At 37.0% G+C, this 25,845-nt stretch overlaps 1 protein-coding gene across 1 annotated transcript in view; it reads right to left on the bottom strand.

Moving 5' to 3' along the window:
* Positions 1 to 563: 563 nt before the first annotated feature.
* Positions 564 to 25,845, bottom strand: part of LOC308642318 (broad substrate specificity ATP-binding cassette transporter ABCG2-like) — a 32,119-nt gene continuing 6,837 nt past the window's right edge. Inside the window, exons 2-8 of the mRNA XM_081281194.1 lie at positions 20,897 to 21,118; positions 17,882 to 17,941; positions 17,260 to 17,374; positions 16,096 to 16,248; positions 13,281 to 13,417; positions 5,378 to 5,531; positions 564 to 671 (exon numbers count right to left, since the gene is read on the bottom strand). Of these exons, the coding sequence (XP_081137320.1) occupies positions 591 to 671; positions 5,378 to 5,531; positions 13,281 to 13,417; positions 16,096 to 16,248; positions 17,260 to 17,374; positions 17,882 to 17,941; positions 20,897 to 21,118 (922 nt within the window). The 3' untranslated portion in view covers positions 564 to 590. The remainder of the gene's footprint in view (positions 672 to 5,377; positions 5,532 to 13,280; positions 13,418 to 16,095; positions 16,249 to 17,259; positions 17,375 to 17,881; positions 17,942 to 20,896; positions 21,119 to 25,845) is intronic.

A 25,845-nucleotide genomic window follows, 5' to 3' on the forward strand; every position in this document is an offset into this window, starting at 1 on the left:
TAGATAAAGAAGGGAAATATTATTAGCAGACAAGAACTGACTTAACCCAATTTTCTGTGACTCATTTATGAGACAACAATTTTATTCTAAAGCTATCATGAGTGTTGTCATTGATGTAAACATTAGTAAAAACAGCTAATTGGCCAGATTCTGCCATAATCATATGGATAGAAAAAACTCACTCGACCTTTCCCTAACAATTTGGATCTCAGTTCTTGAAATAGACTTCTTACCAAAAAGAGTTATATTTCTTAGTATAAAACCTTGTCCTTATTTTCTACTAGGAGAAAATACATAAAGTACCAAATTTTTATTATAAAAGTACAATAAAAAGCAAATTTATTTTTAGTGAATTTTCCTCTTACAATAACAGCATCATATAATTGCTCATTCATAAATTGAATATAAAACACAGCACTCATTGACAATAAAGTCTATCTATTGGCTGGCATCAGAACATGGCATAAACGTGAATTCACAAAGCTAAGTTTTAATGAGCCACCACATTGCTAAGCTTTGGTCAAACCAATTAGGCAAATATCTGTGAATCTAAAAGATTCACATGCCTTCATGGTCTTCTTCCTCTCTGTTTAATACCACAGCAGAGGAAATTCCATAAATGACGTCCAGGAAGAAGTCAGCAGGGTCATTGTGGGGCTCACAGGAATAACCTATAAAAGGAGATACCCCAAGAACTCAGCATGATGGTCTTGGAATGTAAACAGGTCTCATTTCCAGATGGTGATGGAGGGAAGACAGAATCTTAAAATTTCTCCCTCCTCTTCTTGCTCTCTTCTCACCTTACAAATTTGTACTTTCTTTCATCCTATTCATTCATGCAGACTTTCAACAATATTCTATCTGCCAGCAATACATGTGTGGGTATCATAAATCATGAAACTCAAACAGCTATCAATATGCTCTGGTGCTTCCCAATACTAAGCTTAGTACTTCCCAGTAAACTTAGTACTTCCCAGTACTAAACTTTAGTACTTCCCAGTACTAAAACTAGGTCCAGAAAAAAAGTATTAAAGGCCTGGGTACAGTATGTTTTTGAGTTCACGTAGGGACTGCTGAAACTTCTCTGTGCATGCAGCAATGACTGCTTCTCTGCCTACTGAATTTGGAGGTGCAAATGATCACCTCACATGCTGCCATATTCCAAATATGGAGCAGCATTCTTGAGAACATGACCAGCAGGTTATACCTGAACTGCCACCTCAGCTTCTTTTGGCACAATCATCTGAAGAGAGCCTGAAGTCTGACTCTCAAATTCATCTCCACTGGACTCTCCAGACTCATACATGCTTGGTTAGATTTATTTTATTTTATTTTTCAAATAGTTTGTTAGTTATTGATGGACTTTTATTTTATTTATTCATTTACTTATGATGCTGAGAATTGAACTCTGTGCCTAACACACTCTACCACTGAGCCACAACCTAAACCCAGGTTATATTTAAATGACAGAGATTAAAATAAACAAATAAGGGCTGGGGATGTGGCTCAAGCGATAGCACGCTCGCCTGGCATGCGTGCGGCCCGGGTTCGATCCTCAACACCACATACAAACAACGATGTTGTGTCCGCCGAGAACTAAAAAATAAATAAAGATTAAAAAATTCTAAAAAAAAATAAATAAATAAAAAATAAACAAATAAAAAATTAGCTAGTGAGTATTCAGTACTGCATTTGGAGTCATGGAGAAACACGTATGATCATCTCCAAATGTCTTTAAGTAGATTTTTGGAGCCATTTTTAAAAAACACATAATTCAATATGAAATAGAACCAGGCAGCTCAGAAACATTGGTTCATTAATAATGAATTTAGAACCACACATTCTATTGACTATTATTCACACCCATTCAATTCATATAAATCAAATATAATGTTCCTAGAAAGTGGTGTAGCATCTTCATGAGCTCTTATCAAGGCAGAGCAAGATCACTGCCAAGTCAACATAGAAAAACCACAATTGATTCTATGATCAAGAAGAAAGTAATACTGGTACTTTCCAAAAATATTGAAATGACAGAATAACTAGATGACAGTACAACCAGTTAAATAATGAACTTTCAGGAAAAGAGCATTGTAATGGTTTGGATTTGAAGTATCTCCTTCCCCAGATTCATATGTTTAGAACTTGGTCCCCAATGTAGCAATGTTAGGAGGTGGGACTTTTAGAAAATGATTGGCTCATGAGGACTATAATCTCCTTTGTGAATTAATACATGTGATTAATTAAAAATATGAATAAATTACTGGGAGATGGGACCTAGATGGAGGAAGTTGGTGAGTGGGGCATCTCCTTAAAGGTTTTATGTTTCCCTTGCCCCCCCCCTCTCATTCTACTTCCTGGATGTCTTGAGCTAAGCAGCTTTCCTGTGCCATGTCCTTCTGCCATGAGGTTCTGCCTTATCACAGTCCCAAAGTAATGGAACCAACTGAAGGTGAACTGAAACCTCTGGAATCATTAGTCAAAATAAATCTTTCCTCATCAAAGTTGATTTTCTCATGTATTTATCACAGTGATGAAAAGTCGATTATCAGAAAATATGTACCAAGAAGAGGAGTCATTGCTGTGACTGTGCCTACCCATGTGGTTAAGAAGCCTTTGGAAGTGATTTGCAGGAGAAATCTGGAAAGGTTTGGTGATGACAGCTACAAAAGCCTTAAGATATTTTAAACAGAGCTTATTGAACAATTCTGGTGGGAGGTCAGAAGACTAGAATGACCATAGGAATGCAGACAGTAAAGATTACATTCATGAGTTTCAGATGGAAGTGAGGACTCTTTGGGGAACCAGACTGGAGGCCATTAGTAATACATCCTGGAAAAGAACATATGTACACTTTTCCATGTCCTTAGGCTTTGTATGAAGTTGAATTTAAATGTGATGGATTAATTAATCTGGTGGAGGAAATTTCAGTGCAGCACAGCATTTTGATCTGTTTGACCATCTTTATAATAAAAAATCAGGACTAAATATCAGAGCAGAAAGATTTTGAAAATTTTGTAGTTTGGCCAGAATTTAGCATGACTAAAAGCAAAACAAGTATTTCTCATAGAGACAATAGGAGAGATGCCTTGAGGACATTCAGGAATTGACCAACCTGCATAACAGGCTCAAGTGTGTAAAAATGAAAACATGTTGAAAGACTTTAAGAAGAGTCCTTGAAAGACTTTAAGAAGAGTCCTTCTTAGGGGTGACTAAGAAGTTCTTTCCCTAGGATTCCTTTCACCCTGTGTTATGGTTTGGATGTGAGGTATCCCCCAAAGGCTCACATGTGAGATAATGCAACAAGATTCAGAGGAGAAATGTTGGGTTGTAAGAGTGTTAACTCAATCAGTGATTAATCCCCTGATAGGGATTAACTGAGAGTAAGTGAAGTGGTAGGGAGTTGCTGGAAGAGGTGGGAACTGGAGGCGTGGCTTTTCTATCTGGCATGTGAAGACCTGTATCCGCTTACTGATCATCATGTGAACTGGTTCCCTCTGCCACACTCTTCTGATGTTCTGCCTCATCTTGAGCCCGGAGGAAAGGAGCCTGCTGTCTATCCATTGAGACCTCTGAAACTGTGAGTCCAAAATAAACTTTTCCTCCTCTACAATTGTGCTGATTAGGTCTTTTAGTTGCAGTGGTGAAAAAGCTAACTAAAACACCACGCTTAGCTGCGCATGCATTCAGAACTGCTGCAACCATGGTTCAAGAGGTCCAGAAGAGAGCTGTGGCTGGCTGTACAGTTTGCTATCATCCACATGATGCTGGTTTTGCAGGAATGCAGGATGCTAGATTTAGAGAAGTCTCTCAGACTTCAACAGAGAGTTCAAATGAAGGCCTGAGAGCCAGATAATGTGTTTCAGAGTTGGAATCCCTGAAGGTGAACCCTGAGAAGACAAAGTGTGAAACTTTGAGAGTGAAGCAAATGATGCAGTGGAATTCCAGGAATTAAGAGATCCCTAGAATGTAGAATGTCTCCCAAGGAAAGCTGCAGACTAGGAGCAGAACCAGAAGAAGGAGCCACAGGGGTTACAACCAGTAAGGACAGAGGCGGAGGGGCTTCCCCAGCCCTAAGAGCCCAGATCTTGCTACCACTGTCTCAGAAGCTAAACGTGGACCTACAGAATTTAATGTTTTCACTGCTTTGGTCCAATCCCTTCATTCTATGTGCCTATTTCTCCCTTTTAGAATGGGAAGGTTTACTCTGTCATTATATGTTGGAAGCATAGAACTTTTTTTTTTATATATATAAGAGTGTACAGCTAAGGTTTTGTCTTGAATCTTAGAGGAGATATTGAAATTAGACTTTTGAGACCTGGTAGAACTGTTAAGGCTATGGGGATTTGGGGATTGAATGCATTTTGCATTATGAGATAGGCATGAGTTTCTTGGAACCAGGGTAGAAATTTATGGTTGGCATATGAACTGTCCCACAAAGATTCCTGTGTACAAGGCTTGGTCCTCAGTGGAAAAATGTCCAGAGGTGGGGCTTTTAAGAAACAATTGGATATAAAAGTTCTAACTTCATGTGGATTAATCCATTTGATGTATTAATAATTCCAATTATTCCTACTGGGAGGTGGGACCTAGTTGGATGAAATAGGTCACTGGGAGCATGCCATGGGAGGATTTGAAATTCCATTCCCTTCCCCTCCCCTCCCCACCTCTCCCCTCCTCTCTAGTCATCATTATCCCCCCTCCTCCTCCCCCTCCCCCTCCCCCTCCTCCTCCTCCTCCCCCTCCCCCTCCCCCTCCTCCTCCTCCTCCTCTTCCCTCTCCCTCTCCCTCTCCCTCTCCCTTTCCCTCTCCTTCTCCCTCTCCCTTTCTCTCTCCCTTTTCCTCTCCCTCTCCCTCTCCCTTTCTCTCTCTCCCTCTTTCTCTCTCCCTTTCTGCTTCCTAGCAGCCATGAACTGAGCAACTTTCCTCTACCATATTCTTCCTCATGAGATTCTTCCTTGTCTCAGCTGAGTTCCAAAGCAATGGAGCCAGCTGACCATGGACAGGAGTCTCTGAAACTGTGAGCCAAAATAAATTATCTTTTTATAAGTTGTTTTTCTCAGGTGTTTTGTCACAACAATGGAAATCTGACTACCAATCAATGATAACTGAGAATCATAACAGACAGGTCCAGTAAAAATACTCAGATGCACACACACATGCATACTCAGATAGGAGAGGAAAAAGAAAGAGACCTAAAAAACAAACAAGCACTGCCAAAATGAAGAAAAATTCTGGCACCAAAGTAACCAAAGATGTTTTAGGGAGGTGGAATCCCAGGTACCTCTATATTATCAAACAGCACTCCTGTGGACTTCTCTGCTCTCTCCCAACATAGGCTGAATGAAGGATCAAGTACATGCAAAAAGTCTACTACACCTGCTGATGAGAAGTATTCCAAAGCCTTCTGTGCAGGACAATGGTACATTAATTTTCCTGAAGCCAAGATGGTGAGGCTGTCAAACAGCTTGAAGATGAAATAGTGAGGTCTATGAATAGAGAAGATAACCATTCGTCCCTGCTGAGAAATCCTAATTTAAAAGGGAAAACAATGAATCATTAAATATATGAATCCTGAACTTCTTGGTAAAATATTTTATTCTTGCTATTAGACCATTTGTTCCCAGTTCCACTTGATTTTCTCTTATGGAGTTCTCATCTCATTTTATATTATCTACATGATTACTGGGGAAATGAAATTCAATATTTTTATTAAAAACACTAGGACATGGGCTGGGGATGTGGCTCAAGCGGTAGCTCATCTAGCATGTGCAGGGTACTGGGTTCGAACCTCAGCACCACATAAAAATAAAGATGTTCTGTCCACCGAAAACTAAAAAATAAATATTAAAATTCTCTCTCCTCTCTCTCTCTCTCAAAAAAAAAAACTGGACTTCTTAAAGGATTGTGAATCAACAGTCTGGAATCTACTATAAAGATTCCTGGATAGTCTTCCCAGATTTTGAATTAAGATCTAGGGGTGGGTACAGGGATTAATTTTTATTTTTTATTTTTTTTGTACCTGGGATTGAATCTAGGGGTGCTTAACCAGTTAGCCCTCTTTTATTTTGTATTTAGAGACAGGGTCTTATTAAGTTGTTTTGGGCCTTGCTAAGTTGCTGAGGCTGGTGTTGAATTGTTATCCTCCTGCTTCAGCCACCTGAGCTGCTGGGATTACAGGCATGGGCCACTGCACCTGGCAGGAGTCCATATTTTTAAGAAGCATCCCAGGTAATCTGTAAGTACACTTGAGTTTGAAAACGAGTTATAGAGTAAATATTATTAAAGGTGTCATATGGTAAATTCTCCTTGATCATTTATATCTTTTAGGTTTAATTTTCATTCTTCTAACCTGATAAAACAATTAACATTACTATGTGTTTGCTAAATGCTTTAGAAACAGCCATGTTTTCATGTTCACAATATTGTTATAAGGCAGTTCCAATATAATTATTTTCTTCTTTTTACATTTTAGGCTTAACGTTCAAGCAGATGATCAAAGGGTCATCAAATACTAGGGAAAAAACTTTGAATTTGATTTCTGGTTTAATTCTACAGTATAAGCAGTGCTAAACTTCCTTTACAAAGGAGTTATAGCTTATGGGTAGAAGACACAATGACAAAATCACTGTTGAAAAACTATATTTGAAATACTTTAGGGACCGGGCATAAAGGTGCATGCTTTTAAACCTAGGTATTCAGGAGGGTAAGGAAGGAGGATTGCAAATTTGAGGCAAACCTGGGAAATTGAATGAGATCCTGTCTTTAAAAAAAAAAGAAAACAAAAATTAAAAGAACTGGAGATATAGTTCAGTGGTAGAGCACCCCAAGGTTCAAACTTTAGTACTAAAAAAATTATGAGAATTGTGGTTCCATTCCCAGCTTTCCAAGAAATCTCCATACTGCTTTCCAAATTGGCTGCACCAATTTGCAGTCCCACCAACAATGAACAAGTGTACCCTTTTCCCCTCATCCTCTCCAGCACTTGTTGTTGTTGGACTTCATAATGGCTGCCAATCTTACTGGAGTGAGATGGTATCTTAGGGTGGTTTTGATTTGCATTTCTCTGACTGCTAGCGATGGTGAGCATTTTTTCATGTACTTATTGATTGATTGTATGTCCTCCTCTGAGAAGTGTCTGTTCAGGTCCTTGGCCCATTTGTTGATTGGGTTATTTGTTATCTTATTGACTAATTTTTTTAGATCTTTGTATACTCTGGATATTAGGGCTCTATCTGAAGTGTGTGGAGTAAAGATTTGTTCCCAGGATGTAGGCTCCCTGTTTACCTCTCTTATTCTTTCTTTTGCTGAGAAAAAACTTTTTAGTTTGAGTAGGTCCCATTTGTTGATTCTAGTTGTTAACTCTTGCGCTATGGGTGTCCTATTGAGGAATTTGGAGCCCGACCCCACAGTATGTAGATCATAGCCAACTTTTTCTTCTATCAGACACCTTGTCTCTGATTTAATATCAAGCTCCTTGATCCATTTTGAGTTAACTTTTGTGCATGGCGAGAGAAAGGGATTCAGTTTCATTTTGATGCAAATGGATTTCCAGTTTTCCCAGCACCATTTGTTGAAGATGCTATCCTTCCTCCATTGCATGCTTTTAGCCCCTTTATCAAATATAAGATAGTTGTAGTTTTGTGGATTGGTTACTGTGTCCTCTATTCTGTACCATTGGTCCACCCGCCTGTTTTGGTACCAGTACCATGCTGTTTTTGTTACTATTGCTCTGTAGTATAGTTTGAAGTCTGGTATCGCTATACCGCCTGATTCACACTTCCTGCTTAGCATTCAGCCAATTTGGAAAGCAGTATGGAGATTTCTTGGAAAGCTGGGAATGGAACCACCATTTGACCCAGCTATTCCCCTTCTCGGTCTATTCCCTAAAGACCTAATAAGAGCATGCTACAGGGACATTGCTACATCGATGTTCATAGCAGCACAATTCATGATAGCAAGATTGTGGAACCAACCTAGATGCCCTTCAATAGATGAATGGACAAAAAAAAAATGTGGCATTTATACACAATGGAGTATTACCCTGCATTAAAAAATGACAAAATCATAGAATTTGGAGGGAAATGGATGGCATTAGAGCAGATTATGCTAAGTGAAGCTAGCCAATCCTTAAAAAACAAATGCCAAATGACTGCTTTGATATAAGGGGAGTAACCACGGACAGGGTAGGGACAAAGAGCTTGAGATGAAGATTAACATTAAACAGGGATGAGAGGTGGGAGGGAAAGGGAGTGAGAAGGGAAATCGCATGGAAATGGAAGGTGATCCTCAGGGTTTTACAAAATTACATATAAGAGGAAATGAGGGGTAAGAGAAGAATAATACAAGTGGAAGAAATGATTTACAGTAGAGGGGGTAGAGAGAGAAAAGGGGAGGGGAGGGGAGGGGAGGGGAGGGGGGATAGTAGAGAATAGGATAGACAGCAGAATACATCAGACACTAGAATGGCAATATGTAAATCAATGGAAGTGTAACTGATGTGATACAGCAATCTGTATACGGGGTAAAAATGGGAGTTCATAACCCACTTGAATCAAACTGTGAAATATGATATATTAAGAACTATGTAATGTTTTGAACGACCAACAATAAAAAAAATTATGAGAAGACAGCTTGAATATGCATACTTGAGAAGCACCTAGTATATGTTAACTGTGTGTGGAAAGATGCTTTGCCTCAAAGATAATCAAGCCAGTAGGCCAATAATTTCAGTACAATGGGAAATAGAATTAGATGAGGGTTCCATTTAAGCAAAATAGGAGACTTACATCCCATTATGAAGATAATACTAGTAGAACATCAAAAGTCTCAACAGGAGTGATCTAAGAATAGAAGACAGCTCATTCTTGGAGAAAAAAATAAACAAAGCATGAAATTATAAAAATGCTTATTTTGGAAACTAAAAGAAGCTCTTTTTTTTACAAAGCAGGACTTATGTGTGTGTGTGTGTTTGATAGTGAGATATTAGATGTTGGATGAAGAAAATAACTAAAGAGATCCCCCAAAAAAGGGATGATTAAGTCTTCACTCAAAAAACACAACTGTAGCCAGCAGGTAATAGGGAGCTGGACTAGAAGCAGGAAGCATAATTGCATGACAGCCCTGCTTCCCAAAATGTTGTCTGAGGACCAGTGGCAATGTTATCAGAATCCCCTGTTTGATTCTCCTGTGGAGAATCTTAGGCTCTATCTCAGACTAAAGAAATAGAATGTGCATTATAACTAGACCATTGATGATAAGAATACACATAAGTCATTTAGAATGACCAATTGGAGCTCCCTGAAGTAGGCAGCATGCTTGTGTGCTACGTAGTGCAAAGCATAAAGAAAGCAGTTATATATTTTGTATCAATCCATCATTTGCTAATAAACATCATTAACATATTTCTAAATAATAAAAATATCTTGGGTATATTCTGAAATGGTACCAGAAGGCTAGACCCATAACTTGGCATCTACACTTGTATGTGCACTTTACATTTCAAAATGAACATGTTTAATTATCCATCTTTGCATCTTTCTGTTTCTTCTCTGCTAGCACAGAACCTTGCTTATGGGGGCATGGGCACCAGAGGAAGTGACACAGTGATAGAGAGGGTGAGCCATGAAGGTGGTGTGACTGGCAGCTTAATATATGAGGCAGAGGGGTTCCAGAGGTGGTAGACCAAAGCAACTGGGATACTGATTGCATTAAACAATTAAATTACTTAACTGAGAAAATAAGCAAATATATTGAGATAATGGGCCATATTTCTCACTGTCTAAAGTGACTTGCAAAGATTGAAAGGACAAAATTTAAAATAACACTGAAGGGGGCTAGGGCTGTAGCTCTGTGGCAGAGCACTTGCCCAGCATGAGTGAGGCACTGGGTTTGATCCTTAGCACCACATAAAAATAAATAAATAAAATAAAGTATAGCTGTCCATCTACAACTAAAAAAATATTTTAAAATACACTGAATTGTTAGATTGGAATTAGGAATATTATTATGAATTCATGGGATTTTAATGATAACATTAAATGCTAAAAGAAATATCAACATTTGCAGATGTATGTTTATTTGTGACTATCAGAAATTCACATGTAGGTGTTGGTAATGTTGCTCAGTGGCAGATTGGGTACATACAATGTGCAAATCACACAGAGACTCATAAATGCACATGTAAGTATATTTATAATTATTATCTGAACAAATAGAGTATAGAATCAGATTTCTACTTTATATGTGTGTACACACACACACTTACACATGTATATTTCCTAGATTTGTCTACTAAAGGCAATGCCACTAGAAGCTAAGCCACTCCAATAGTAAGTGCACTAAACAACCAGATCTTGGTTTCTAACCAAGGGCACCTTCTACAAATGGCTGATATAGTACAACATGAGCATGGAACATCATAATGACCACAAAGGAAAGAAATGCTGGACAAATGATTAGGGAGAAGTCAAAGGAACACAAAAGCCACATTGAATTAACTCTAATAGGCCCAATCAGGATCAACTTGATCACTAAAACAGGGAGTAATAGAGATTCTGACTCACTGAATCATATGGGAAATGAATAGGGAAGATGAAACACCTCTTTCTTAGATATGCTGTCAACAATTACATGTTAGGCAGCTACCACAAGAGCAGGAGATTTGGGTGCATCTACAATTGGTGGGGGACATTTGATGAGGAATAGAAGTTGGCACTAAATAGTCTATTTTATTTCCCAATAATATACTAATCTATTCCAGTGTGGGGAAAACAGTAATTTATCAGAAGAGAAGTCCAGCAGACACCAATGTGATCAGATGATGGAGGTGTACACCAGCTGTGGTGGGTGAAGCTCAGGTGTGTTATACTGGGAACTCAGCATGGTTTCATGCCTGAGTCAGCCTAAACAACTGTAATAGACCATCTGAAGGTCACTCATGAAATGTCCTAACTCAACCACATGAGAGCCAGAGAAAGACTGAGCATCTCTTCCAGATTAGAGGGGAAAAAATGAAACATCCAGGAAATATGTGTTTCTTCAGAATCCTGAGAGAGAAAGAAAGCAGGGTGAGCTTGTGACATCTGACTGGAGTTGAAGGACTCAATAATTGTGAAGCTGTCATTGTTAAGTTCCTCACTGGGAGGTTGATATGGTATAGTGTCTTTATATCTTGGAGTTTAAACTAAGGAGTATTAAGTAGTGATAGAGGATGATGTAAAGTAAAAAAATCTATGTAATGGTGAGCAGAGACATGGAGGGCAAGAAAATGCAGTAAAATGTAACAATTGGAGAGTCTAGGGGAGAAGAGTGGATTTTATTTGTAATATTCTTGGAGCCATCTTATAATTTTGAAATTATTTTTTATACTTTCAAATGAATTTAAAAGTTAACTTTTGAAATGTTGTTTCCTATAAACTTTCACAGTCTTGCATTTTTTTTTCTTTTTGTTATTGGGAATTGAACTCAAGGGCACTTAACCACTGAGCCACATCCCTAGTCCCTTTTTGTATTATATTTAGAGACAGGTCTCACTGAGTTGCTTAGAGCCTCACTAAATTGCTGAGGTTGGCTTTGAACTCATGACCCTCCTGCCTCAGCATCCAAGCTGCTGGGATTACAGACATATGCCACCATGCCCAGCTCCACAGTTCTCTCTTCTTTTTTTTTTTTAAAGAGAGAGAGAGAGAGAGAGAGAGAGAGAGAGAGAGAGAATTTCAATATTTATTTATTAGTTCTCAGCGGACACAACATCTTTGTTTGTATGTGGTGCTGAGGATCGAACCCGGGCCGCACGCATGCCAGGCGAGCGCGCTGCCGCTTGAGCCACATCCCCAGCCCCAGTTCTTACTTCTTAATAAAAGCTATTGTCATTTCTTTTGCTTAATTCTTCCTCTTAATAGGCCCCAAATCTCAGGCATCATTCTCTCAATTCTCAAAGCCCAGGTCCACTTCCCAAACTGATTGTTTTTTCCAGCCTCAAACAGATTCAGAACCTGTGCTCCTCACCACTGCAGCATGGGCACCTTAGTCCAGACCCCATCCTGCCTCAACAGTTCCTTCTTAGAGTCCTTCACTCATCCTATCCAAACTTCACAGCCTTCCCTATAGCCATTGCCCTGCTCTAATATGCTCAAAATGCTTCCATGAGTCTTTTGTGTTAAGTAAAAGGTAATCAAACTAGATTTAAATGGGTCTGTTTTCCAAAATAAGATTCTCAGTAACCAATCATAAGAGCTCTATATTACCTGAGTTGCATTACAAGGAAGGCCCCTCTGTTTAACCCCTTAAGGAAAGTAACTTTCTAATAACCTCTCTGCTATATGTTCTCTTCTTTCTTCTGCCCTTTTCTTCCTATAAAGCCAACCCCCTTTGCTCAGTTCATTGAACATTCATTGTTCCCAATTCTAGAATGGCAAATGAAAGCTTATTGTATCTTTAATAAGACAAAAAATGACCCCATGTCCCTAGCAAAAAGAATAGAAAGCCATATATTTAACACTGGCCTAGGAGAGCTAGGCCAGCCCAACTTCATCTCACATCATTTCTAACTGTGAATGGATGAATTCTGGCTTCCCCAAAATTCACATGTTAAAGTCCTAACCCCCAGTTTCTCAGAATGTGGCTACTTTTGGAGATAAGTGTCTTCAAATTGGTCATTATGATTGCATGAGAACCTTGAAGGTCCTCACTCACTGGTGTCCAGTTAAGAGGAGATTAGAAACTGGCACAGAGGGAGAAGATGATCATCTACAAGCCAATAAGAGAGGCCTTGGAAAAACAACCTTGTGGAACATCTTGATATCAACTTTCAGCCTCTAGAACTAGAAGGAAATTAATTTCTGTTGTTTGCCTCCAGTCTGTGGTATTCTGTTTTTACACCAAAATCACCCAGTTTCCTTTCCCCTTATCTACTAGGTTCTGTCTCTGTGGTCTCTCTGATGTTCCACACACACCAGGAATGCTCTTGCTCAGGGCCACTGGCTGCTCCTTCCACCCAGAACTCTTTTCTGCAAATACATCAGGTCTCACTCCAGCTCACCTGTCACATGCTTGTGGTCTTCCCTGACCCTCCTACTATTTAAAACAGCTTCCCAACCCCATTACCACTTTCCTTCCCTACATTCTTATTTCATCAATCTCGATAACATTTTTTTGTTTGTTTATAATTTCCCTCTAACAAAGAAGTAAGAAAGCCTGCAATGTATTCTGATTTCCCTGAACCAAGAATATATGGTAAACAGAAGTAATCATATATTGAATAAATGAAAGAACTTTACCTTTTCAGGAGCAAAAGAACAGCATTTGTAGTGCTCAAATCTAAACCAGTTGTTGGTTTATCCAAAAACAAGATGGGAGGATCTGTGATCAGCTCCATTGCTATCCTGGTCCTTTTTCTTTCTCCCCTAGATAAAACCTAAAGCACAGATTATTATTACATTATCAGCAAGAATGGCACAGTCAGTATGATTGTTGAACAGTCCTGACAGAAATACTTTATCTCATTGTCCTAATTATTGTGAGCAACAAATAAATGAACATGGGTGAGAAGAAAGAAGTTTCTCTTAAAAGTGAATAAACTGAGGGTCAGAGCAGAGCTGCTAAGTAAGTGCCGAGACTGGATATGAAGCCCGTGCTTTGAACAGTCCTGCATGTTTTTAAGTATATTTAGGTTTAAGATAGTCTATTAGAACATGAAGAGTCATTGCCCTGACATAGTGAAATTATAGCCTAAAATGGGAGAGAAAAATAGGAGAGGAAAAGGGGAAAACTTTATGGTGATTTATTAGACTTCTAACAACTTCCCACACTGTTTTCACCAAAAGTCCCCAAGTGGACTTACCAAAAATAGGAACATTTAGAGCCAGGAAATGTTCACTATCTACCATACCACACTGGCACCTTTTCAGTTTCTACAAGGTTTTCCATACTGACATTGTCCATGCCCTAACTGAATGCAGAATTTCTACTTTACCTTTTCAGACTTAAAAGAAGACAGGTTGTTCAACAGGGCAACGGGCTCACTCATTTGAATGAGTCAATGTCATTCTGTGTGTGAGTAGAGAAGGAAGGTTTTAGGTAGGCAGAAAGTTAGAAGCAATTATGAAATTCAGAGTTCCCAAAGAGTCTCTTAACAGGATTCAAACAAGGGTGCTATTGACAATTGAACCATAAAAGACATTTGGACACAATTTAGAAAATGTGTCCAAATTAATATGAACTCCATATAGATGATGATGTAAATACATTACTCATTGTGTTAGTTGATAATGGTATTAAAACAAGGAAGACAATGTTCTGGTTTGTTGGAGATGCATAACAAGAGGTAAAATATTATATATATATATATATATATATATATATATATATATATATATATATATATATATATATAATTTCTATAAAATACTTCAGTAAGAAATAGCTATAGTAACTAAGGAAGAAGATATTAACAACTGAGAAATCTAAGGGAATAGAATTAGGAATTTACTCTTCTATTAATGATTCAACGATCACATTATAGTAAGGAGACTATCTTTTCTGTTTTTAATTAACTTTTTAAAATTTATATATACAGCAGAATGCATTACAATTCTTCTTAAACATATAGAGCACAATTTTTCAAATCTCTGGTTGTATACAAAGTATATTCACACCAATTTGTGTCTTTATACATGTACTTTGGATAATAATGTCTATCACATTCCACCATCATTTCTAACCCCATTCCCCCTTCCTTCCCCTCCCACCCCTCTGCCCTATCTGGAGTTTGTCTGTTCCTCCCACGCTTCCCCTCCCTACCCCATTATGAATCAGCCTCCTTATATCAGATAAAACATTTGGCTTTTGTTTTGAGGGGATTGGATAACTTCACTTAGCATTATCTTCTCTAACTCTATCCATTTATCTGCAAATGCCAAAAGTAAAAAAAAAATTGAACTATGGAATTCAATTAGATTATTTGAATATAGGCAGTCAGTGACTACCTCTGCATATTTTTCCAGCAAACATAAGCAAGAAATTTAAGGCTGCGAGTGCTTAATGTTAAAGAAAAGAGTAGAATCCCACAGAAGAAACTCAAAAGTCAAGTCAATAAACAGATGAAAAGCAAAGACAACTCAATCACTAAGTACACAAAAAATAAATGGTAAATAGTGTCATCCTAGGGTTATTCTTCCATAACAAATACATTTCACATGCAAGAATATCCACAATAATACAGGAAGCATCAGCCAGTAGAACCCCAACTTTCATTGCTTCTAAGTCGGGGAGTTCTTAAGGAGGTGAACCATTTACAGTCTAAGTAGCTCATTATCACACACATCTTCAAATGTCTGCTCAGCAATCCCTGCCTACAGACTGTTCAACTGTTCAATAGTGTTAAGTTGATGCATTCCACTCAATTTTTCTCTCTGATGCCTAAGTAGGCATTAACTGTTTGTCACACTTCACTCTTTGTCACACTGTTCACAACTGTACCTCTCAAAGCTAAAGAAGCCTGGAATATAGATCTGGAAATAGGACTGGCAAAGGAAAGGAAAGAAAGGAGAGAGTGAGGTGGGGATAAGAAAACTGACAAAGAAAGGCTCCAAAAATTCTTGGTGACTATATGAATTAAAAGTAAATTATAATTTGACAAAATACAATTTTGAAAGAAAAATTAAACATACAAAGCAATAATCCTTGGATTCTTGTCATTTATCGATTCCAGAAATTCACCTCAAAAAAGTCATGGGACAAAGGTCCCAGGAGGAAGAGAAAGAAAACAGCAGTTAATAGCAGGAAGAGAAACAGGAAGAAGGGTTAGTTCAAACACATCAAATGAGCCATGACTTAACAATGAGGGTGGAAAGGGTCCTGTGAGGAACACTCCCCACACCAGACCACACTCCATTCCTAGGATACAACCATTATTAAGAGTATTTTCCCACTTAATTTCCACCTTCATAGTATGTAAGTAGTCATTGTTCTCATCATTACAGAAAGCAGCCACTTTTGACCCCACACATTTTGGGGAACACACATTTAGGTCATAGCATCTACACAGGAGGGCATCTTTCATGGTTATGATACTATCAGGTTTTTTCACACTACCTTGGAATTTGCTACTTTATCCAGGTCTAAATCTTCAATGACTTTATTGATCCTTTCATTTTTTTCATGATTTGTCATAGCCATTGGAAGCCGAAGAGCCGCTGAGAACAGTAAGTTTTCTCTCACTGTCAGGGTGCCCATCACGATATCATCCTAAATGCAATTTTTTTTTTATTTTTGAAATCAGGAATCAACATTTTCCTTTTACCAAAAAATGTTTTATTTTTACTTTCCATTAGGAAATTGCCAAACATATTCAAAAATAGACAGAATAATATAATAAACTCCACATCTTCAAAATTCAATTTCAGTAATTATAAACTCATGATCAGTGTTGTCTCATCTATAATTTGAAGAAAATTCCAGACATCATAGTACATAGTTCTATGTGTATATAAAACGTAACCACAATATGATTATCATACCTAAAATTTGTTAGTGATAATATTTAATATCATTAGATTTCCATTCAGTTTTCCCTATTTCATACTTGTTTCTTTACTCTGTAATGATTTTAGATGCTTAATCATAAATCTGCTCCAGGCTGGACTGACTTCTCTCTGGGACTTTTTTTCACTAATTTTCTAAGTTGAGTGTAATTTTCCCTGTACATGTGTCTTCTTCTGTCTCATTTTAATCTCCTCAGTCATATTTCAGTATATGTAACTTAATCCATGATCTATAAAAATAACATAATCAAGGTAAAGTTCAAGCTAATAGTAAACTTTCAACTATACCAATTGCAGTGACCCACATAAAGATAGCTGCAGAGTCCAAGGAAGTCATTTTCATTCTCAATCCGCACACCAGGTTTGAGCCCAGGTAATCATGCCCACTAGAACCAGATACAGCCAGGTTGCTTTGTACAAGGATTTGCAAACACATCTTCTAGGGAAAGGAAAAAATGCTAGAAGGGTAAAAAGGACAACTGTGGACACTTGTAAATTATACACAAGCCAGAATTGATAACATTGTCCAACAGGATCATTTTCCAAGTCCTTGTTGCTTTTCCATTTAACTTTTGAGATGGAAGATTATGAAAGCTGGTGGAATGAATATTGGTTATGTGAGCATGTCACATAAACAACTAGAAGCATAATAAGCTGTAAGTAAAGAGTATGCTCATACAGATGAAACAAAAAAGGCAATTTTACGAATTCTTACCTGAACCACATAACCCAAATTACATTTGAAATTATCAGATTGAGGTGCTCCATTGATCAAAACATCTCCAGATAATCCAGATGCATCTCTCCTTGCAGCTAAGATATTTAGCAACCTATAAAAGGACATGTATGTTACAGATTTCTCTCCTCCATTATAGGCCATATCTCTCATATTCTGCTAAACTTAGAAAATTTACTACTCCAGAAATATGAGGTTTAACTAAAATTATTTATATGTTTAAATTATCATCATCTTTTTGTTGTTGTTGTTGTTGTTACAAGAAAACCCAAAGGTATATAAGCAAAGCCATGTTGGCTGATCCAGCACAGTCTTCCCAAATGAGTTTCTAGCTGTCTGAATTTGGTGGATCCAGCTCAGGCAATGTGCTTCTTTACCAAAAAAAAAAAAAAAAAAGAATTCTTGTCTTCAATTATTCTTTCAGCTCCATCCTCCCACTTTTATCATTATTCCCTTTCTCCCCTCTCCAATCACTTCTAATATGGCCAACATCACCATATCAATTGTTTAGTTATGCCCTAGTAAACTTTTAAAAGTCATCTTTAAAAATCACACAACAACTACACAGAAGTGGTTGAGACATATTTTCTGTTATACTCACAAAGATTTCCCTCTACTTTGGTGTGCCAGAATAGCATTGAGACCAGGTTTCATGATTCCACTGTAAACACAAAAGCATGATGATTTATCGTTCTACTTTAGATGCAGTACTATTTATTTAGACTCTGCAATGATACACTCAAGGAAGACTGAAGAAATTGCAGACAGAAAACAAGCACCAAATCAAAGAAAAAAGACTTATTGGTTAACAGAAGTCTAGTCTATGAAGGATGTTATTATTAGTCAATATTTATAAAAAGATGGATCAGGTCCCTCTAAATTCCTTTCAATTATTCTTTAAACCATGATCCTTTTTGGACAACTATTCCATTTACAATAACCTCAAAAATAAAATAAAGTACTGGGAATTAAATTAACCAAGGAGGGGAGAGACCTCTACAATGATAACTACACAATGTTGAATAAAGAAACTGAAGAACTTAGAAAATAGAAAGACATCCCATATTCTTGGATAGGCAGAATTAATATTGTCCAAATGGCTATACTACCAAATGCAACAGACATATTCAATGTGTGTAGGTACCTGCATACATACACTCCCTAGGTCTGTCCATTTAGAAGGCACAGGAGCAATGACACCTGAATAGCAATGAGTGTTCAAATCACCCAGATCATGTTTTCTCAATATCATTCTCCAAAAATGAACACTGGAGGATTCCAGGACTGGGAAGGCAAGTATACAATAAATTTGGAACTTCTTGCTATGCCAAAGAATTAAGATTGGTGGGATGAGTTAAAAAATAAAAAATTAACCTGTCTTGAAAAATTTCCTACTGACTAAATCAGCATCAATAGGAGTATGAAGATAAATAACACTAATGAAGCATTACAATTGAGTGTTATTGTATAGAATACAAATCCATACTAGACACTGTGGTGCACTATTGTAATCCAAAGTCTCCTTATGCAGATGCAGGAGGAGTGCAAGTTCGAAGCCAGCCTGGAAAATTTAGCAAGATACTGTCTCAAATCAAAATATAAAAGGACTGGGGAAGTAGCTTAGTGGTATAGTAACTCTTAGTTCAGTCCCCAGTAAAGGAAATTTAAAAAAAAAATACAATCCATGAGTCTATACAGTAATTAAAAGGAGAAATGATGAATGAAGATTTTTCCTATAATTGGAATGCAAATTATGAGACAATGAAAATAGGAACTCACCCTTTATCAACGATCATAGTGGTTGCTGATCTACGCAGGAGTCACCACAGTGGAATGAAACTCAAGTTTAATAAACAACAAGATTCAGGAGTAATATCAGAGTATCACTATTCATATTAATCAAGTACAAAGAGGAAAATGGTGATCTGATGGTGAAGTTTGACAGACAGCAACATAACCAGGTGATCAGTTTTAACATCACCTGGAGTGGGATGGGACTAGAAAGTACCAGGATGGACAAGACTGCAGAGACACGATGTGGTGGTTAGTCACTTATGTGAGGAACACAGTGAAGAGTGATCCTCAGGACCTCTCCTGCCTTTACTCTGAGGATACATCATTTCTTGGTTGCTACCAGAAAACAATTGAGTGATTATACAGGACAGGAATCATCTTTCTAGAAAGTAGTACTAAAAGAACTAGGGATAAAGGTGTATCATGTGGATAGTGTGCTCTCAAGTGACTCACAAAAATCAGTAGTAACAATGGACACAAATGAGACACAGTAATGGGAGCAAACCGTGCAGTGTGGACAGTTAAGAAATCTGGTGAAAGGGTTATGCACATGCAGCTTTACATCTCAAATTATTTCAAAATAGATAACCAGACCAATCTCTCAAACAGGGTGAAGAATTTTCCTCACAATTATGGGATATCCACACATCTGCTGGAATGGAGAATTTTTTTTCATAATATTTTTTTTAGTGGCCAATGGACCTTTATTCTTTACTGATTTATATTTAGTGCTGAGAATTGATCCCAGTGCCTCATGCATGCAAGGCAAGCACTCTACCATTGAGCTACATACTCAGCCCTTTTTTGATAATTTTAGCATTGGTAAGAGAAAGCTCAAATGCTAGATATGGATAAAAACTAAGCAAAATAAAACTCTAAGAAAGTAGGGAAAATTAATAAATTCTCATGATCAATTTTTGTCTTATTGTCTTCTTAAACAATGAACAGAAAAGCAAAAATCCAAAGAAAAACCAAGATTCTCATGACCTTTTCTTGAAATATTGCCATCATTTTCAATAATGATAGAGTTATCCAACACAAACCAAAAATAAGATAATGAGAGTGACCCTTCACACATCAGAGATTATTTGAGTCCAGCAGATAGGAGAAAGTTTGGAAACACTGCAGCCAGAAAAATATGACCTTCTCATGAATAAAAAACCAGAAATGTGAATAAGCATGAAAACCAATGCTTGCTATGTGTGTAACAGTAAAAACAAAATAAAAGCTTCAAAACTTACTACATTTTATAAGCCTAACAAAGCACAAAACAATGGCCTCCTCCTTTGTAGAGATGCAGACCACTAAGCCATAAACTCAGTGTGATCTCTTGAATAGAGGAGACCCTTAGTATATTGAGTCAGTAGTCTACCAGGTAAAAAAAGATAAGCAAGAGGAATTGGAAGTGTAGCTCAGGGGGAGAATGATGACCCAGGGAGCACAAAGCCCTGGGTAAAGTCTGTAATCCACACTCCTCCACGCTCCAACAAAAAAAAAAGGGGGGGGATAAAGTGAAGGGCAAGGTAAATATACATACCCACAGTATGTTTGAACAACTATTCAATATGCATGTGGTCAATGACATTACTTTCTACAAAAAATCTTGTCGGCATTTCATGAATCAATTTTAATGAGTCAATTTTAATTCACTAAATGGAATCATTTTAGTCCTAGTTTAGTCAAAAGGAATGAAAGCATGTGTCAATACACCAGCACAAAGACTGAAACACAAATGCTCACAGTAACTTATTGGTATTAGGCAAAGCCTGTGACGCCTGAGATAGGTCATTAAAGTGGTCTTTTAAAAAGTTCATATACATACTTGATATTTGATAGTAATTTTTTCTCAACTGTTTTCCTACAAAATAGAAAGCCAGTCTTCACTTTTTCCCGATAGCAGATGTTATGGAAACTTAACACAGCCCCTTCAGGAAATGTCTTCAGATCACTGGAGGTCATCTCAGGGAGGTCACGGTTGTTTCTTTGTAAAAATGGAATATAATCCTGGTCATTACTGGAAGACATTTTGACATATTCTGCCTTTCTGTAGAAGGGGAAACAATGTAAGTTGATAGTCCATATAAATATGATTGTAAACCCTTGCTACTATATTTAAATCAATTCTGTTTTAAATCTAGTGTGCTGCACTAGATTCCTTTCTAATAGTCAGCCCACATCACTATGATGAGAACAATCTTTGAACCCATAATGGAAGGAAAAACAACTTTGAATCCTCAATTAGATGAAACACTCAAAATTAGATGCCAAATAATTTCCTGATAATTAAAAAGTACCCAAAACTCATAATGGAGGGAAAAGACAGGTGAGAGTTTTAAGTGCCTGGCATAGTACTTGAAAACATAGTATGACACAACTTACATTGAGGGATAGCCTACACCATCATCATGTGCCACATTTTTTTTGAGTTTATAACATTGTTATTATGAATACAACCTTAGTCAAGCAGTCAAGCACAGGAGAAAGCTCTCTGAATTTATAATTCTAGACTTTATATTTCTGGTTGTTATGCACCTTCAATCAGCTGAGAAAGTAAACTTCATCATAATTTTTCACAATGGCAAATCATTTCCTTAATGGTCATTTAAATTCTAGCAAAATTTTAAATTAACTATGAAAATTATTAAGTAAATCAAGCCAAGAGTTAAGAAGCTCCATACTTTAAAGCAAAAACTGAATATTACATTCATAAAGTAGATTTACAACATTTCACTAAATAAGTTGCAAAGGCCCATTAAAATATTTAATTAGAGTAAGACATTAATTCGAACTGGTCTTGTGCAAGAGGTTTGAAATGTTACCTGCAAAAAACCTAGCTTTGTTTTTGAAAAGACAATGTCATCCATGAAGAAATTTCTCTCTGCCCCTATTTTTTTTTCAAAAATAACAAAATTCTAAAAAAGAATTAAGTAGGAAAAAGAGGTAGCACACTCAGTCCTTAAGACTATGGGGTCAGCAAACATCAGGAAACAGAAGACTGAGAAAAGCAAAGTTATAAAGCTAACTATCAATGATGCACAGGCATACATATTAATATTGTACTTTCCTCTAACACAGTACTAAGGGCTTTCCTAAATTAAAGAGGAGAAAGCCATGTGGAAACTAGTCACTGGAATAAACCATGATAACCATTTCCTTACTAGCATATTAAAATTATATCACAGAACAGAGACCTAATATGATAATGAGACAGGTAGCACATGAAGACTACTTCTTCTATGATGCAAAGAGCCCAGGTGGGCTCTAAGACTGCATCTCTATATGAAATGACATCACTTGAGTTTCTGCCTGCCTATATATGCAATTAAACACACACACACACACACAAAAAAAAAACAACAACAACAACAAACTGTGTATTTCTCTTTCTTATTGAATGACTGTTAATCCCATTCCCACCTGCTGCCTTCCCTATATTAGAGCTTAAGAATCAAAGCCTTGTTCCTGCCAAACAGTATTCCTGCCTGATTTTACTTTGGGGGAACACAGGAACCTGCAGTACTAGTAACAAAAATGGTGTGTACTTCAGTTTCAAAATATTAAATGTGCAAAATTAGAAAGTGTGGGAAAAATCTAAAAGAAAATGCCCCTACTGCCTTCTATGAGCTAAATGCAATCCATTTCTTCAAGCAAAACAAAAGAGATTCATCCAAAGAATTAAATCTGATCTCTAAAGATAATTCACATTATTTTTCATCAAAACATAACATCTTCATTCCTGAAGTGAGATTCATATTTTTGTATTCCAAATTTCCAATAGCAATGGTAGATAAAGAAAAAAAGAAAACAAAACAAGAACAATTCCAATACCTATAACCTTTCCAGGAATTCCCACCCTTAGGCCTTTCCTAGAAAAGTCCCAAAGATTCCTAAGCATGTATGCCAGTATTTAGATTATGATTCCATTTAGCATTAAAATGGTCTTCGAGTTCAGTCATAGAGTATGAACTTTTGCCTCTTTGCTCTAGCCTGTCTCCTCTATTTAAAGTAAATAAAATAATAATATTAACAGAAATATCTCCTTTAGCTTTTTATTGCAAAACCACAATTTCTAAAAATCATATTTGTATTTGAAAATTAATTGCATTTGAAAATTGAATTTTCACTTAATATCATAATATCTAGTTATTTCAGCCCTTTGGATCTCCTCACACCCTATTCTCAAAGATTCATATAGAATAAAAGACTAATGAACCACAACTACTATGAACACAATGAACCACAACTACTATAGTCACTAGCAAGAAGTCAGGAGCAATCACCTTAAGAATTAGATTTGTAGAACTTCTCTAGGGATGATAGATTATTGTAGTGTTTTTCTTCCTAGGTATGGAAGCTCATCCCATGGAAAATCAATGTTTAAGAGATGGTTTTATTCAGAGTTCAAAAAATAAAGAAGGGGAATATTTACTCATAAATCAGTTTCTGGACTCTAGAGGTTACAAATATAGGATACAAATAATGAGGAAGGGGGACAGGTTACTAAAAATGAGGAATATCCATATATTTTCTGGGAATAGGAAAGATCTTCAACAAACTCAAATCCCACCTCTTTTCACTCTTTTTATGAAACCCCCAGGGAAAGTCATTGTTAGAGATCAAGGCCATCTATGGAGCCAAAATTCCTCTAGATGTCTTTGGTCACTTGTTCTTTGTGATCGTGCTGGAAAGATTTCAGAGGAGTTGCTCAGAATAGCTAAGGCATGAGTTTATTAGAAGAGACAGGGAAAAAAGGAGACAATGGATCTTCTCAAAGAAGAGAGGGAAGGTGCAGCCCTCCTGACCTCTAGTTTTATTGGGGATCCAGGGAAGTTTCCAGAGTCACACCAGGTCCACCTCTTGACTTCTCACTGATAGAAGGATTGCATTAGACTATCAAGTCACCACTGCACAGGGTCTTTTGCCATGAGGAGACATTTTAATATTATAACAATATGTTAAAAATCCAAAGCAACTCTGAGTCACTTTGGCCCATGCTGTCCAGTTTTAATTAGAACTTGTTCTTACAAATTTTATTGATAGTGTGCTTTGCTTTTAATTTTTCTGTCTCTTTTTTTTAAGAAGTGTCATTTAAGATCACATTTTCTTTTTTTAAATTTATTTGTTCTTTTTATATAAACATAACAAAGAATGTACTTTGGCATATTATACATACAGGGACTATAACTTATTCTAATTAGGATCCTATTCTTGAGGTTGAACATGATGTGGAGATACCGTGATTGTGTATTCAAATAAAAGGCTAAGAAAGTATGTCTCATTAATTCTATTGTCCTTGATATTTCCCTCCCTACTCCCTTCCCTTCATTTTCCATTGTCTAATCAATGGATTTCTATTCTTCCCTTCCCCATTCTCCTTTGTTGTGGATTAATATCCACATATCAGAGAGAATGTTTGGCCTTGGGTTTGGAGAGACTGGCTTATTTAACTTAGTATGATATTCTCCAGTTCCATCCATTTACCTGCAAATGCCAAAATTTCATTCTTCTTTATGGCTGTGTAATACTCCATTATTCTGTCTCATTGAGTCCTGGAATCTGCCCTGTATAAAAGTCACAAAATCCCTCCTTCAGAGAACTTGTGTTCTTTTTATTAACAGGAAGGAGTCTTTGGCCCTGCATTTCTCCAGCAGATAAAATGTTGCTTACTGATGAATCTTAGGCAAGAAAGCACGTGGAGGTTAGCACAGTTTATAGAATTGCCCCCCTGAACCCCATGTTTCCACCACTCACATCTGTTATCCATCATCATCTTCTCTTCTCCTTTCTCTTCTCCTTTACTAAGGTTGGCCTCACTAATCTGCACTGTAACAAGATGACCAACAGCAAAGAGGGATGATTAGAAATTTGTAGAATCAGGAGATCCAAGGGGAAAACAAGAGGAATAGGCTAAGATCAAGCTGAATACTTGAGTTAGAATTTACCAGAAGCTTTACATCACAGGATCTAAACCCAGTCCTTCTGAAACAGAGAGCTCCTAAATTTCACATGAGAATAAAAACTCGCACAGGCTGAAGATAGATGTCAAGAAAATTAAAACTGACACAGTCTCTGGTTAAACACAGCCTAGTTATACTTATATCACTTACCTATCTTTTCTATAAATGTTAACCTCTTTTGGCACCAGCATAAAAGCAATATAGCTACTTCTCCACAGTTTGATCAAAGTGCATAAAATACATTTTTTTTCTTTTTACATCACTTGCCTTTTATAAAAGAGTAAGCAGCCTAATCTGGTCTGCAAGGATTATGTGTGTCTCATTATGTGTGCAGGACTAGAATTGCTAGTATCAATAACATCAGTGCTCTTATGACTAAAATAAATATGGATTTAAATTTTAACTGAGTTCATTTATCACTGTGTATTCAGTCAGCAGATACTGAAATTAAAACTAAAATAGAGGTAGTATCCCAAATGTTTTGGATATTAAGGGGTATTTTGAGCATGCAAGAAGAGCATGGGAGCCAAAAACTATTGCCTAAAATCTTTATTTCTGGAATGAGGACCCAGACTCACAGGCTTGCCCCAATATGACAGAGAGCGAGTAAATATCATAATTCATTTGAGAATATTTTAAACATCTCAAGAACAGGATTTTTTTTTATATCTTCCCTTCACATACAGTCAATTATTAGTCAAGATGAAGTTTAATCAAGCTCGTAAGCTAATAAAATATTCTGGGCTTCTTACTAGTGACAAATAAACAGCTCATGTGTACACTGATTGTTCTGTTAACACTTACAAGTCATCAT

The sequence above is a fragment of the Spermophilus citellus genome (genome assembly GCF_964194105.1).
Source record: "Spermophilus citellus genome assembly, chromosome: 2".
NCBI lineage: Eukaryota > Metazoa > Chordata > Mammalia > Rodentia > Sciuridae > Spermophilus > Spermophilus citellus.